Source organism: Rhea americana, unplaced genomic scaffold, assembly GCF_003343005.1.
Source record: "Rhea americana isolate MKP2758 unplaced genomic scaffold, rheAme1 scaffold_63, whole genome shotgun sequence".
NCBI lineage: Eukaryota > Metazoa > Chordata > Aves > Rheiformes > Rheidae > Rhea > Rhea americana.
In genome coordinates, this window is record NW_028186790.1 from 1,097,864 (window position 1) to 1,114,555 (window position 16,692).

Sequence of the window (16,692 nt, forward strand, 5' to 3'; positions counted from 1 at the left end):
GGAAACAAAAAAATCCCTGTAGATTGCATAAACTGTCTAGAATAAAGTTCTTACACCATTCATACCAACTGTGTAGCCAGACATGTTTGCATTAAATAACAATAGGACTTTCCCCCATTTTAATTACAGTATTTTTTTCAGTGGTTTGTCCCATTACKGCACGAATTCCAATGAATTCTAACYCAAAGAARGATCCAATATAAAACTGACTTTTGGTGACAGACAAGAGACATTCATATCKCACTTTACAGTGGAGTATATTACCTGCAATGCTGACCATGTTGAATCATTGTGATCTTGAATACACACCAAAAATGTTAGTCAGTCAAACAGCAGCAGGAGGTTTTCTGGGRTAAGTTTCTGTGACCTAAAAATCCTCAAATCCTTAGCAATGAGGATTAGTGATTAATGGTTAATGATTAACTCAGTGATTCAACTGAGCCTTAACGATAAATGAAAAGCTTCTCTCAACCACCAAATATTTTTTTTTTCATTATGAGAACATAAATGTGCCTGCATTTATTTAAGAGAAATTAGGAATGGCATACAATTAATTTGGCGTCAGTGTTCAGCAAGGAAGACCTTTAAACTTTTTATACATGGATCTCTGACCAAGTACTAGCTTCTATCCTGCATGGCCTCTGCTCACAGTGCACTACTCTGCACCTWATCCCCAGGAGATGAGAATTGTTACAAACATTAGCAAGCTACTTCTTCAATTCAAAGTGCAGCTGTTGTTAGTTTAGCTCCAGATAAACCCAGTCTGGATTAATTAATCTGTTGAACAGAAGGTGATGATGGTGTCTGTGCAGCAGTGGGATACTCTCTGGAAATCCTAAGAGCTACGGCTCTGCCGTCAGTGACAGAGAACACGAATCCGTCCRACTCAAAACACCCAGTCAGGCAAACAGACTCCACATGCGCTCTAATAACCACGAGGTCTCACTAATGATTTTCTTTTTGAATGTAGCGAACAGGCAATAACTGTACCTTCACGGCTGGTTTCCTAGCAGAGTGGTGTTAGTGACAGACTACATTTCCCAGGAGCCTGCTGCGCAGCAGTCGGTTATGTCACTGAGCAAGGACCCTGCAGCTTTTCAGGAGGCATTTGAGCTGCTGCAGTTGCTAGTGCTGGCGCTGTAGAAATATGACCTTCAGAAATTTGTCTCTTAAACAACCCAGAACCTAGTTGAAATATTGATGTCAGCGTGGCCAGGGCTTCATTTATTTCAGATCCTTTCAGGGTGGCTGGTTAGTCTTGTTTTATGTTACATGCTAAATGTTACCTGCAGAAGAAGAGAAGAGCTTACCTCTTCCAGAGAGATGGCCCCAAGCCAGCAAATTCGCTCTGTCAGCCTGTGCAGCGGCTGTGGCAGAACTAGGTACAAATCACCGTCATTTTGCTAGAGGGAAGGGGGTCAAAATTTATTTATGGGGAAGAGGGAACTTCTGTCCCTCCTCGATCCTTGATGTTTGCTCTGGCTTTTCTGCTCCAGAAAATCTCTTCATTCCATTCTGTTTGCTGTACTTTTCAGTAATTGAAGCCTTGCAAGTATTTTATGCCACCTAGTTTATCTGTTACCGCAGTATGGGTTTTTTAGATTTAAATCTTTGCCTCTGAAGCTTAAGAGCTGCTGTCAGGAACCTAAACAAGCTGTGTCTAACTTAAGCTTTGTGCTTGCTTTGTTTCTGGAAGAACACTAAAGAGGGCAATCTGTTATCTAACTTAGTTGCAAGGCGCTGACTTCTTTAGGAATTTGCTCTCCACGGTTAATCAAGGAAAGAAAAACAGAATCTTGTGTTTCTGGTTGCAGTAGAGATGTCTATAAAAATGGAGTAAAYTGCTTGCTGAAATGCAGGAAGGAAGAGCCCTGGCATCTGCATGGTACTGCTTTGTGATCAGTAGCTTACTTGTAATATTTTTCAGCCTACACTGTATAATTTCTACAAGCAAACCTGTTGCATTGTTGTAATGATTTGTGACTTTTCTGGGTTTGACAGTCGTAATGCATGACTAGGCTCTAAGTCTGCTGAAGCTGTTAGTATTAATTATATTCCCCTAGCACCTCTGAGTCCTGCTCATGGAAGCACCCTGTTGTGTGGAGTGTTGTACAAATACTGAGCCAAAGACAGCCCCTAGTCCTGGGAATTCACAGCCTGACAGGATGCAACAGCCAAGGAAGTACCATCACCTAGTGAGACACTACTGGTCTGCATGTAGATACGCATACAGTGGTTGCTGAGGATTTTGAAATTAGTGCACATCTACCCCATGTACCCACAATTTTTGGGAAGCAGCGTGGGGAGGAGACTGAGGTGTGCTACCTTCTCTGGCCATCTCTTATTCCAGTGAGAGAGGCAACAAGCTAAACTTCCTTTTTGTGCATCAGCAAAACAGCGCGGACATGCTTTAGGGTGGCTCATAGGACATGATGGTCATTCTGAGGTTGTTCCTGGCTCTGTACTGTGTGCTCCCCCAGTGCTGGGCAGAACTGGCCACATTCTTGATACGAGCTTTGCCTTATCTTTATTCCCCTGCCACTGTGGRGAGTAACTGGAACAGATTAAAAAATCTGCATTAAAAAATCCAGAGTCTCTTGCATGCGCATTGCATAACARATTAAGTTCTTCAGAAAAAAATAGGGACAAAGAACTGGCATTTGAAAGGAATGTGTTTTTGTTCAGTGCTAAAAGCCAYTTTTAGCAGAGTGGTACATAAATTGTCTTTTGTTCACCACTAATGACTTATATCCTGTTGGAAAAGGTCCCTGCTGCCTGCTTGTGCTCAGACAGTCCAGTTCACCACCTTGCGGGGGATACCCTGGCGCAGATGTTACTACGTAGTAGCTCTCTTCAGGTGGAGCAATACTCATGTTTGTTCCACGCTGTTTCTCTGCAGTGACATTTCCTCTGGATCTCACRAAAACTCGACTGCAGGTCCAAGGTGAAGCTGCCATTCATCGCAGTGGAGCTGTTGCTGGCCAGGCTGTCCCGTACCGTGGCATGCTGCGTACCGCGGCTGGCATTGTGCAAGAGGAAGGCTTACTAAAGCTCTGGCAAGGAGCCACACCTGCTATCTACAGGCACATCGGTGACTATCTGCTCATGATGGGACAAGTTAGAGTGCTCTCTTCTGTGGCCAACAGTCTTGGGGTGTAATCCTGCCATATTCCATTGTACTTTAGATATAACTGCAAGGACCTTTTCAGCCTGCGCTGCAGTCCCACTCAAAAATATATTAGACTGGCTCATTCCCCTCTCTTCCCTCCCTTGCCCAATCCTTCACAGCCTTATTGTGGCTTCTGGGAAATAAAAGGTAATTTTCCTGTCATCTTTGCAGGAAGTTCTTCATACTTCACACTTGGAATCCTCAGAACAATAAATATCTTGTATTTGAGAGAAATGGGGATAGACTGGGGAAAAAAGATAAGTTTGCAAGCAGTAGGATAAAGAAATACATCAGCAGTTTTGGCCAGAGGTAACAGCTCTGTGTGTTTTATTTACAAATATAATGACAGAAGCAAACCTCAAAAGCACTTGTGGGAGGTTTTATTGCTGGGCTGCAATTGCTGAGAATGAAGCAGCACTCAGATCATGAAAGTAGGGTCACCAATGTAGTAGGGTCTCCTGAGCTTGCTGCCATAACCCGTGCTGCCTCTTGGAAGACATACGGCTTAGCCAGAGAAATTCTCTGACACTAAAGGGTTCTGGCATTTATTCCAGTCAGCACCCTCTGCCCTGATATCCAGGACTTTCATATCTGTATGGATCATGGATATAAAAGTCAGTGACCAGCTGACCCAGGCAAGCTCTGTAATGTTTTACAACTAATCTCTTGGTGTTTCTGTAACAGTGCAACGTCCAGAAATGGCAGACTTAAGAACTGTCTCCTGCTTTTTTTTTTCCATAGTATACTCCGGAGTGCGGATGGTCGCATACGAACACCTTCGTGACTCTGTGCTTGGCAGGGCTGAGGATGAAAGCTTTCCGTTCTGGTAATTTTGTCTCTATACTGTTGCCTGTTTTGGGATTTTCCTTACTGTAGCAGTTCTGCAAAACTGGCTAGAAAGGGATCTTTGCCTCATGACTTTCCTACTTAAAAAAGTTAAATAGAAAATAGGAGTTTAAACACTTATGTGGATTTTTTTTTTATTTTGGTTTTGGAGCAGTATCTTTTCATTCAGCTGCGAACAGGATTAAGGAATATTGATCTCAGTTCTTCAGTGGCTTATCTAAGACCACAATTACTCTAGTAAAGGTGCCCTAATGAAGAGAAGCATGATGAAGTCCACCCATAGGAATAGCTGCTTGGGAAGACACAGTTTGTCTCTGGGAGGAATTAGCCTGGATGAGAGCTGAGGAAGTGCAGCTTTACCATGATTCATAGTGKCAGTTCTTCTTTTCCTCTTGGGGCAGGGGAAGTTCTTAACTGTAGGTTAGTCATAGCTGGGCATACAGCTGTGTGTGATGGCTGTTAGAGAAGCTGTGAGCTATTGCATAAAACCAGTACCAACACGAGTAACAGCAGCTGACTGGGTAATGAAAACCAGAGGCTGTAGTTCAGCTGAGCCAAGCTGGACTTGCAGCTGGCGTCACGTACAGTGCACAGCTCAGGCAGAATGGAGAGCTTGATTCCCTTCCTTCAGGCTAGGTGAGGACACACTTCCAAAATCAGAAYGCAGGCTAGCAGAGATGTCAGATATCTCCTGGAGCCAATTAGCCAACATACTTTGCATAAAAGAAGTGAGGGCTTGTACATCTCGTAGCTGCTGGAGGGATAGGTCCCACTAGGTGTTATTTAGCAGTAGTATGGCAAAGTTTTGCTATTTTGCTGCTTGTCACGCTGCCTAGATAAAGGGGACATGGGTGAGAAATTCTGTCATTATGCCTTTAGCTTATGAGTGGGGAAYGTAAGGGGAATAGCAAGGCTTGCTGCTTCTGGTGTTATACTGAGTTCCTAGCTTTCCTGGCTACTGAGGAAACAGGTTGTGAAGGAAAAGCCACCACCTTGTTCATGTGTGTACAATAAATGTCAGCCTAAGTTATCAGCCTCTTTCCTGAGGAGACAGGGGATCCTAAACAAAGCAAAAAGATGGTCTTTTCTCTGCAGATTTCATTCAGTAATACTTAAATCTTATTCAGTCCCTTTTTTGAGAATGCAAGTGGCAGATTGCCACAGAAGTAGCCCTTTGCCTGTGGGGCACGAAGGAGATTTTTCTRTAAACTCATTTGCAAAAATCAGTAAATTTTATAGACTTTTTTAATTGCTAAAATGTATATACAGTATCGTATCCAAACAGGTATTTTATTCTAAAATGTATTCAGTAATCTTAGGCGCAAACTATAAATGTTTTTAAGATGGGATTTATAAAGTATAATATAGATAAAATAACTACAGGAAAAGGAACTACAGATAATACTGAAATAAGCAGAACCAGAAAATTAGCATGACTGATCTAGTAGCAATGTGAGAGCTAAACAAAACTTTATATGCTGGGAGGCAGTTCAGAGTTTTGTATTACCCTTCAGTTATTGTAATATATGGAGCAACATCTCTTACTCGTGTATCTTGCCATCTTGCCTTTAAATCTTAAGTGAGGAACATAATGTAACCAGAAGAAGAACCAGAGCATTTTGTTAACATATAATTAACTACCTACAGTTGCCACAGTTATTAACTTAACTCTGGCTCTTAGTATAAGAAATAGTAATTTAAATTTGTTTCATCTGGGCAATGCTGTTGAACTCCTTAGATCAAGCACTGCGATTTGTTAAGCTTTTCAGCGTATTCTGGAGCAGGTTTTCTTTCCCATTGCAACAGGAAAGCTGTCATTGGAGGCATGTCTGCAGGTGCCATCGGTCAATTTTTTGCCAGCCCAACTGATCTGGTGAAGGTACAGATGCAGATGGAAGGGAAGAGGAAGTTAGAAGGAAAACCACTGCGGTCAGTTCCTCTCTAAGCTGRCAGTTCTTCTGTTAATGATTACTCTTAGGCTGTTGCGAATTTCCTTGTATATGGGACATACGTTCAGACCATTGTAGATGCAAAATGTACGGATGTAATTTGTCCAGCTCATTTCTGCAGCACATACTGTGAGCTTGGTTAATCATGCCCCTGTTTCGTCTGGTTCTGTTGCTGTGGGAGGCCCAGATCACAACGATTGAACGTTGTATACAAAAAGCCACTTAGACTTAAATATTCAAATCTAGAACAGATGGGTCATGACTGAAGTYGATACCACTTGGTAGACTGTCTGTCATATATGACAGGGGGTCACTACTTTTGCCTTGCTTACTGTTTTGACATCTAATGCTGTTTTCAGTTTTTAAACTGATCTGAAAAGAAGAATCACTATAACACCAAGGATCACAGTACYATTAAACCACTTAGTCAGGAGTCAGTCATGTTTCTTGAGGGAAGGAGAGGAAGGGTAAGGTTTTCTCTTTCTCTCTTCTACCAYCCTGTTTCCCTGGTGGTTGATTTGATCTCTTCTGAGAAAAGAGTTGTACCACCTSATGGCTCTGGGCAACAGAGAGGGTGAGGAACTTGAGATTTCCTCTTTGTTCCTTTTGTASTTGCCTTTCGTCTTCTTACATATCATTCCCTTAAACCACAAACCCTCACTGATCCTACATACACAGCAGTTCTGCTCCAGTACTTTTCTAGAGAAAGGGAAGAATGCTTTCTGAAGAAGGGAACCTGAAAGGCAAATGGCTTGTTCTCACACTGCTGTGCAGGAAGCACAGCAGCAGCAAAGGCCTAGGTTCGCCTGTGAGCAGTAGCACTGGAGACCCTTCTTGCTGATACCAGAACACAGTGCTGTTTGCGCCCTAAACTGCTGGCATCATTTGGTTTCTCATGTTTTTAGTATTGCAATGATACTGTGGGGTCAGAGGGTCATCTATCATTAGTGATCAGATAGCTGCTTACCAGGGAAGCTGGCGTGTTTGGAAAGTTGTCTCAGTATGAAGGTCAAAGATTAAACGCATCTGGAAGGCCAGATCCTCACGGGTATAAATTTTCATTTTTCTGACAATGCTGGTGTGCCACCAGCTGGGGCCCTGGTTCAGCAAGGCCTTGAAATATGTGAAACAAAGATTTCTCTATGGCTGAATGTTCTGCTTACTGCTTGAATATCCATTTCAGATTTCGAGGAGTGCACCATGCATTTATGAAGATCCTTTCTGAAGGAGGAATACGGGGGCTTTGGGCTGGATGGGTGCCAAACGTTCAGAGAGCTGCTCTGGTAAACATGGGAGGTAAATTTAAAACTTACTCTGCAGTGCTTAAGGCTGCATCTGAACTGTAAGAAAGGAGAGTTCAGCTGCTCAACTAATCTCAGTCTCTTGATTCTGTGTTGGAGTCCTGTTCAGAGTGCACTTGGCTTGCTTTCCCATAGAAACGAAGTTGCTAAAAAGCATGGTTTGTGCCTGAGTTCCTGTCAGGGAGTTGTGAGGGCTGGCTGCTCTCCGAGGGATGGGGAGCCAAGAGCTAATTGTGGTAACGCAGGCAGCCTGGCAGGGGCRTTGCCAACCCTCCCACTGCCCCAAAGAGGCGAGCAGGGCAGGCCTGGAGATACTAGCCAGGTTCAACCAAGAGTCTAGATCATCAGGCAAGTTTGTTTGGTGATGAGGCAGCTCTGAGGTCAAGCCAGGAAGCCAAGAAGTCAGCCTGCAGGCTGGGGTCCAGGTCAGCAAGTCCACGGCATGGCTATAGCTGTGAGGGAGCTGTGGACAGGCACACCTCCAGTGAAACTTGGGCAGGTACTCAAGGCCCCGGGCTGAGCTGAAACRGGGCTCCTAGGCCCAYGGGCAGGTGTGTGGGGGTGACCCCAAGTGAGGCTGTTCAGAGCCATTAGAGCCTATTAATGCACTCAGGGTCCTAACAAAAGCCTCCCCTCCAGCAAGGTGTCTCTTCACAGCTTACAGAGATGCGAGCTCAGAAGGTACTTGCTGTGGAGTGATTTAATAGCTATGGGGTATCAGTGGGCTACTTCAGGGCACAGAGCCAGGACAGGTACTTGGGAAAGTGGCATGGCCACTTTGAGAGACTTGGGCCTGGGTGAGGGGGTTCAGGGTGCCTAAGAGAGGTCCTGGAGGCCTTGTTAGGCTTGGGGAAGGAGGAGGATGTTCAAGCCTCCTTGGGGAGCCCCAGAGACAGGACAGTTCCATCARGAGCCTGGGGCTGTCAGTTAGTGCTGCGGGGAAATCAGGGCCCAGGGCCATGCTTGCCCTTCAGGAGGAGACAGGCACRAAGTCCTGCACAGGTGCAGATGAGGCTCCATGACGCATGGTTCAGGGCTTGAGATGGCTCAAGTAGACTGCCAGTGTGGGCTGGCTGTTCCCTAGTGGCTGGGATCCAAGGTGGATCCAATGGCCAGTAGGGCAGGCACCTTGCTAAGCGGGGCTTGTYCCATGGTAGCCAAGCAGGGCAGACTCAAGGATGACAGCCAGCTTCAACCATGAGTCCAGATCCTCAGGCAAGTCTGAGGTAAGAAAGCAAACCTAAGGTCAAGCCTGGAAGTTAAGTTAGGATCAGGTCTGRTGAGGGTAACCATGGTCAGACACAGCCCAGTGATCACTGGCRGGTCCAAGGTCAGACCAGGAGGTCCATCTACAGGTCAGTGTCTGGATCCAGGCACAGTCATGGCTATGCCAAAGCTGCAGAGAGGCACAGCTACAACATMGGTCAGGCAGGGACTGAAGGCCCARGGCTGGGCTGAAATGGGKCTCAAGGACAGCAGTGTGGTTGRAGGACCAGRTGAGGYTGATCAGGKTTAATAATGCCCATCAGTGCCCTCAGGGCCCTAGTAGTCTCCTGAAATAGGGTGAAGTTGCTGCCTGAGTGCTCAACTGATCCAAGAAATGCTTGTTTTCCCCATGTACTGGTAAAAGCCCTCCTGTGTCTGCTCAGAACTGCTCAGATATGTTGGTCTCTGCTCTCCTTTCTGAGGTTTTTGCCTATGACATGAACTCCTTCACGATAGGAAAATGTTCACCACTGGCTGTACACCACATTTGGGCTGTAAAGCCCTAGAAAGAGCTGGGAGGGTCATCCTGGTTACTAGGCAGAGCTTTGAATTTTCAGGCCAGGACATTGGAAATGTATCCCAGATCTGCCACTAACTTTCAGGCAGCCATCTTTCATTCAGGCTCCCAGACACTGTAACTCATGTCTGCTTTCAGCCACTCATGATATCTCCATGGCACATGCATCCACTACTATTGTCCAACGTTTCCAACATATTTCATAATATTTGCAAACTGTTACAGAAGTGGGGGAGGTACAACCATTGTTACTGTGTTGTTTCTGGTTTTGGCGAATGAGTTTTTTTGCAAAATTTTCCAYTTAGGTAATCCAGAGAAGAAGGAAGTGAAGTGGGACATATACTCACGTGTCTAATGATGGGAGCATGAGGAGCAATRTGTAGGTTTACCAACTGCCATCAGAAAGGGGGCAATGTTAGCTGTGTCTATAGCTGCATCAGAAATACAGGTTTTGCCAAGTCTCCTATCGTAAATCAGCAGTAAGCAACAGAAGCACCATCTTTTCTAACAATGTTTTCTCTCATTATTTCCTTTACAGATCTGACCACTTATGATTCAGTGAAACACTTTTTACTTCTGAACACACCACTTGTGGACAACAGTGTGACTCACAGTGTTGCCAGGTGCCTAATTCCTTTATCACTCCTTTTTTTACTATGGAGTATTTCAGCCTCACTGTCTAGAACTGAATGACTTATCTATGCTAGCAGAAGCCCCTATTCCTTGGCTGTCTGAGAGGACATTATTGTACAAAAGACACAAAGGATGCAACTATAGCTACAAAACTGCCCTCACTACAAGTGGATACATTATATGGTATTCCTATGCTAACGAAGTGCATCTAGTGCAGTCATAGCGACTACGGACTAATCATGGAATACTATTATCTTCAGGGAAATCTCTTTTCTGCTTTCTTCTAACTAGGAAATGGGAGGAATGTCTTTGGCTGCGTTGTGTGTCTAGCTCTGTGAGCTGCTTCAGTTGCCTGCTACGTGAGTGGGGAAAATGCCACAGCTAATTCTGCACAGTTCTTTGCACACCCATCTGGTAAATTCATTGTGGCCTTATTACACAGCAAAGCCAATTCTAATAAAAGAATGTTAATCTGTGAAATAATTATGAAACTAGAGTAGAAAAATACCTGTGTTTGAGGAAGAGTTTGCTCTGATACTGTTCTCCCTACTTTACCAAAGAAGGAAGGACTGAAAGTGAGCCATTAGGGAAAAACAAACAAACAAACAAACAACAACAAAAAAAAGCAGGAAAAACCTGTAATTCCATAATCATTTCTACAGCAAAGAACTTTTAACCAAGATGTTCATGATCTCTAAGTATGGACAAGCAAAATGTTTGGCTTTTTTAGGATCAGAACAAGTAACACCAATGTTGCTTCATAAGAGCGYGTTATATTGGACACACTTATAGATCAATCCCTGGATTTCTTCTTAGCGGTAGATGTACACTCCAGATCCTGGGAATGGTTTGCCTGAAATTATGTATAGAGTATTCAGTGGGTACTGTATGTGATCAGTTATGTGCAAACCTTGTTATTTTTTTAATACTGCATTTCTTCTCTTGCTTGTACTTCTTTGTACTATATGACCATTTTAAAGATCTKTTTTCAAGGCTTTTTATACCCGCCTCAAAGACGTTATATAGATTCTTAATGTTTACACATCTTGAAGCTCTCCTGGGTGACGATTAATACCCCATTTGTACCATGGCACTTATATTCAGTGTCATAATTCACCTAAGCGAAATTGTCTTGTGCATGGTCAGTTCACAACCATGGTATCAGCTAGTTCTGTAACATGCTCTTCCTGTAGCTGTTTATGCAGATAAATTTCTCTTTCTGATCTAACTCTCCTTAAATTGACTGGGTTTTTTATTTATTTTTTGGGGGGAACAGATGGATCTTCAGCTGAAATAGACTGCCATAGTTCCGTTGACTTCAYTGAAGTTATCCCACAAAGTATATAGCCTGGAGTATGTAAAATGTGAAAAACACATTTAAACATCTCAGTTTTCATTTGTGAGATTACAGGAATTTTCCTTTTTCTAAGATTTCTAGTATTTTGTGTAATCTAGCTTTAATTGTAGCAAAAAGTAAGAGAGATATAATCTCTGTAGAACAACCTCTTTTATTTTCTTAAAWTATGAAGAAATCTGCCTTAAACACTATCATAAACCACCTATTATATATACCTGCCTCAGAACTACAGAGACTGGGGTAGCTCTGAGAGGATAGTTGAGATAGAGCATGAGGAATACTACCTTTCTCCTAAATCAAGTTTGCATTGAGTTACAAGGTATTACTCATCATTGTACAATTACTATTTTAAAATATCTTTATTCTTAGAATCATGATGTTTAAATTTTAATGATAAACCTTAGGGKTTTTTTTTTTCTTTAAGTATCTGTTGTTATTGACAGTGCATGTTCTGGCCTGGTAGCTGCTGTTCTGGGAACTCCTGCTGATGTAGTCAARACCCGGATAATGAACCAACCAAGAGATAATCAGGGAAGGTATGGACGTTTCAGACTGATTTTTTAAGTAGAAAGTTTAAAGCCTGAGCATCACTGATTTATCTGGAAGTTGATCCAAGCACTAAATCTCTAATCAGTTCTTTACCTTTTTGATTATCACTTTGCTGTTTTAGTCTTGCATATCCAGGAGATTTCTGTTGTAATAATCACCTAAGCTTAGTAAATTAATTAAGTGGAATTCAGTTCTGATTAAACTCCAGTGACTTCAGTGAGAGTACAAAAGATCATTTCTACAAATTTATCTGATAGAGATGATTTTTCATGTGGGATGGGATTTTTTTAGTATGTATTTGTAATCCTAACAATACTTTTTCTCCTTGTATGTTGCTAGAGGTCAGCTGTATAAGTCTTCCACCGACTGCTTGATTCAAACTGTACAGGGTGAAGGGTTTATGTCTCTATATAAAGGCTTTATACCAACCTGGATGCGAATGGTAAATGCTTTTTAAATCTTCTTACAACTAGATAATTGAACAACATGGCATTAAAATGTAAAGACCTCCTTCTACGTTGGCATTTCCAAACTATTTGGTCTTTCTGAGTATTCTATTTAATTGCAGTTAGCATATTTGAATGTAGTGGATGAGACAAACTCCTGTAGTGTCATTTCACCCATGTTGCCTCTTGCACCCCTTTAGTTTGGAAAATGCTGTCCTTTATATTGCTAGATGTTTTCTTTGCTTTTTACACCATTTCAGGCTCCCTCCTTTCTCCCTTCCCCAGTCTCTCTTTTGTTTCTTTCTTGCTCTCGGTCCKGAACTCCCTCTGCATTCTTCTTGTTTTCCTCCTTCTCCCCAGAATTTCTTCGTTACTCCCCCGAAATCTCACTTTTGCCTTGCTTGTATTCAAGCCAGTAATTTAGGTCTACATGCTGCTTTACCATTAGGTACATCTATACAAGTGACATCTATACAAATAAATGAAACAGTACTTGGGGCCAGCCAACTAGAGCTTGACTTTGTTAGATCATGGTTGGTGTTCAGTCTAAAGCAACCAGAAAATTATCGAGTTCTGGGCACAGTTTTGGGGTTAGCGTGAGTCAGGAACAATTCCCTGTAGCCGATTTGGATGTGGTCACCTTTCTTGTCTAGAAGAATTTAACCGTATAGATGKGCCTAGACTCTGCCAGCTTGCTTCAAGGCTACAGGAACAAGTCTTTGTAGTCTTTAGATTACCACTACAGATGCAGCATTTCAGATTGAGCACTGTAATTACAGAAAAATAGCCTCCTTTCTCTAATGCACTGGGAACAACAGTGGCCTGCAGCATCTGGTAAGAACAGCTACAGGGAAGTTCTGCTCAGTCTCTGCCTCCCTGAGCCAGAGCATATTCAGTATTGCTGAGGTCTTTGTGAGTTTATTACAAAGTTAAAAATTYTCACAGAGCACATGTCAGCTTGGATTTCTGAAAGGCTTATAAGTATGGGTAATGTTTAGCAAGTGCTTCAGAGGGGCAGGAAAAAGTATTTCCTAGACATGAGATACCCTTTTGCCAAATATCAATCTATTGTTCCAAAAACACAGCAGAGCTTCTCAATTATATGGATKTAAGATATGCATTTTATGCAGGAAGAAGTACATAATATTCTGGTTCCAGTTTTAGATCAAGTAAACTGTTTTCTAAAGAAACTTAAGAAAATATTCAACTTGAASTAGACTGCAAGCATGAAACATTTCAGGTCAAACATTTACAGGTTGGGAAACTGAAAACAGTTTTTATGTTCGTTGTGAAAGATTGAGTAGCCCTAATCATATACAATACTACAATTTCTGCAAGGAAGACCTAATATGAGATTGCACTAAAGCATATTATCTTTAAAAAACAGATGCAGCCGATTTAATATAATGTATTTATACTTTTGGTCATTTGTATTTTAATCTTCTAACTTCTGTGATTGCTTTCACAGGCTCCTTGGTCACTGGTATTCTGGCTTACATATGAACAAATCAGAAGGATCTGTGGAGTCAGTTCTTTCTAAAATCTTGAAACCACATCAATACACACAAAACAAGAATCAGAAAGCTTAATTTTCATTCCACAGAGCACCCCCAACCCACAGAAAACTAAGTCATTTAGCAGATTGGCAGTAGTATCACATGTACAGGTTTATGCTGCAGATTCAGTCCTTACTGGTTAAGACGAGCCCTGATCTAATGACACTATTTGCTTGGGAGACTGATATCCGAAATTTAAGTTATCCACAGGATAAAACTGTCACAAAAAATTRTATTTCAACCTGCAGCAAGAACCAGCTTTCTGAAAGAATGAATAGAGGTAAAAAATCTACCAAACAGGACTACAATTTTTTCTTTTCATAATAGAGATTTTTCCTATAGTTAAGGACAAGAGTAGGTTGAACAATGCAGCACTGAACATCTTCTGTGGCTAAGCAGGGGGCACCAGTCTGAAAAATCAGTTGGGAATTTTTTGTTACTATTACACTTGTATACACATAGAAAAAGAACTACCTCTCTTTAGTTTGATGCCTCAGCAAATCAAGCATATAGTGCTAAGTACTGAAATAATTAAAGAAGCTGATCTGATTTCAAGTATGTTTTGCTCAGAAGGCGGAAGGGTTTATCTGAATTCTCAGAAACTGTCCAACCTCTTCACTCAAGCATTTGAATATTATTCTATGCATATTCATGACTGAAATTCATTGCTGTACCTAAGAATCRAAAGCCTAGTTCACTTTAAGTCCCACCTGAGAAGCTAATAATGCACACGCTGCCCACAGGACAAGCTGAACTRCTTGTCTTTTGAGGGTCTCGGTGCTGACCTGGCAGACTGGGTGATCAATGCACCACTTTTCTGTGGAAATAAAYACTCTGCCTGCCAATTTTAAATCTAGATGGAAGCATACTTACAATATTTTCCCCATAAACACAACATGTTTGCAYACATGAGGTTTTTTTTAACCTAAAGCTTCCCATATTTCATAGGCAAGGGGACTGTAGCTATTTGTTATTAAGCTTATCTCTGGCAATCATAATGTAGCTAACTGACAAAGCAAAGCTGGCTTTGATCTAGCAGTATCTATGAATGACAGCACTGTACAAGGGTTAGCTGCCTGAGTAAAGACTTGAGATTACTTCTAGATTAGTCTTAGAAACTAGAATCTTCAATAAGACAATTTATTATTAAATACAGTTTGGGTGTCTCTTTGTGACTGCACTTACGCTCTTTGATCATATTATAGATCTGTTGTGGTTGTATGTGTTTGGGTATGGTGTTGAACTGCGGAGTGTGATTCTAGTTTGGAAGAACTGCTGTGTAAAAATTCACCCCCCCCCCCTTTACTAGGAGGTCAAGATGTTTTTGTTCAGAAATGTTTTTATTTTTCTATTTGTCAGCTTGAGAAACTAATCTGCGTTCTTTCCTTCTTGCACATCACCAGCAATAATAAAGAAGCAGGCAAAGCTGCTTCTTCAGTAACATCCTGAGTGGTCCTGCCTGCAATCCTGTTACTCAGATAGACTTGATGATGGATATGTAGAAGTGCCTGATATAAAAARCAATTTTAAAAGCCTTTTAGTGAAAAACTATTTGACTGCTAATAAAGCTCTTTTGAGTATGAAACACTAAAGAAAAGAGACTCTTAACAGTGCCAATGCCTAGTATTTTGTATTCAAGAAATTCATTCTTGAATTGTATTTTTGAATTTAAGAAATAAATGATTTGAATAGCAGAAGTTGCCACCTGCTACATTTCTTTTTAGTGTTTTGTAATTCCGTTTTTTTCAAGCAGGAATGAAGCACCATATAAAGCACTTGGCCATATTAGACTAACTAGCTTCAATTTCAGAACTAAGAATTTTCCCTAGGAGGGCTCCTAAGATTCCTGGACCAGAATCTCTGGTAGGCTAAGAATGGCTCCTTGAGGTCCTTGGGTGTGACTCTTTCTCATATTGCACTTATGACTACTGTCCCTAAAGGCTGGGAGCCAGCCCTACTAAAACTTCGGAAGTCTATCTAGGAAAAAGGGGCGAAAACAGGGAGAAAATATGATTTCAGAACACAGCAGAGGAAATGAGGGGTGACATCAAAGGGAACTGGAAGGGATACCACRCAGAGCACCCGCTGGCACTGCTTCATGAAGACCTTCAGGGTGCTGCCTAGGGCTGCTCTGTCCATACTTGGGAGGACACCAGGTGCTGGTGTCCCTCTGTCAGGTGTCACCCTTCCCACACTCTGGATGGCCAACCAGGCCAGGCTCAGAAGGAGATGGGTTTCCTATGACTGGGGGAGGCCTTGAACGGAGATGGTGCAGACCAAAACGTGAAACGAAGCCTTCAGCCTCCACAGGAGCTGCTGAAGAAGCCTGAGGCAGGCTCGCACTGGGGTCCCGCAGGCTGCCAAGCGGCGACCCTGCGCGTCCAGACCCTAGTTCAGGTGCACCTGTGGAGGTACTACGGCCGCAGAGCCTCTGCAGAGCCTGCGGGTGGGGACCGTCCCCACGGGGCTGAGCCCGCCCAGGCTCCCGGCTCCGGGCAGCCGCCCTCGCACCCACCCCCGCCGCCGCCGCCAGCCCCTCAGAGGCGCCACCTGCGCCGGCCCCAGCAACAACGCGGCGCCGCACCCCGCCCTCACACCGGGGGCCCTGTAAGAGCCAATGGCCGCCAAGCCCAGCATGCACGCCCCGCCCCCGGGCCCCCATTCTAACCAATCGGGGCTAAGCCCAGCACGAACGGCTCCCCCGCCCCCGGCCCCCGACCTCCTACAGCCAGCGTGGAGTGTTCCACCGTAAGCAGGAGAAGCGAAAACTAGCTCTGGGCTGAGCCCTACAGGTCCAGCGCAGCCTAGCCTCGTCCTTACGGCGCCTCCGAGTATTCCCACTCTAACAAAAGCGGCCGAAGTGTCTTTTTCCCTTTCCGCCCCCTCTTCTTCCCTCCTCCCCCCCCGCTGTGATCAAAATGGACTCGCCCGCCCCGGCTGCCTGCCCGCGCCCCACCCTCGCGCGAGCCGTTTAACGGTTCTCCGCAGGCCGCGGCGTCGGTGGGTCACGTGGGCGGGCGCGGCGCTCTATGAGGGTGGCGGCGCTGGTGCTACCGGCGGCATCACCGCCTCGCGTGGGGAGCGGCGCGGCCGCGGCGGCGCG

At 43.6% G+C, this 16,692-nt stretch overlaps 1 protein-coding gene across 1 annotated transcript; it reads left to right on the forward strand.

Annotated features, from left to right (window-relative positions):
• Positions 1-1,279: 1,279 nt before the first annotated feature.
• SLC25A27 (solute carrier family 25 member 27) lies at positions 1,280-13,573 on the forward strand. Its single transcript, XM_085320355.1, has 9 exons — positions 1,280-1,382; positions 2,900-3,091; positions 3,911-3,995; positions 5,822-5,944; positions 7,148-7,260; positions 9,587-9,671; positions 11,482-11,574; positions 11,927-12,029; positions 13,502-13,573. Exons 1-9 carry the CDS (start codon positions 1,280-1,282, stop codon positions 13,571-13,573), a joined length of 969 nt encoding a protein of 322 aa, XP_085176481.1.
• The last annotated feature ends 3,119 nt before the right edge of the window (positions 13,574-16,692 follow it).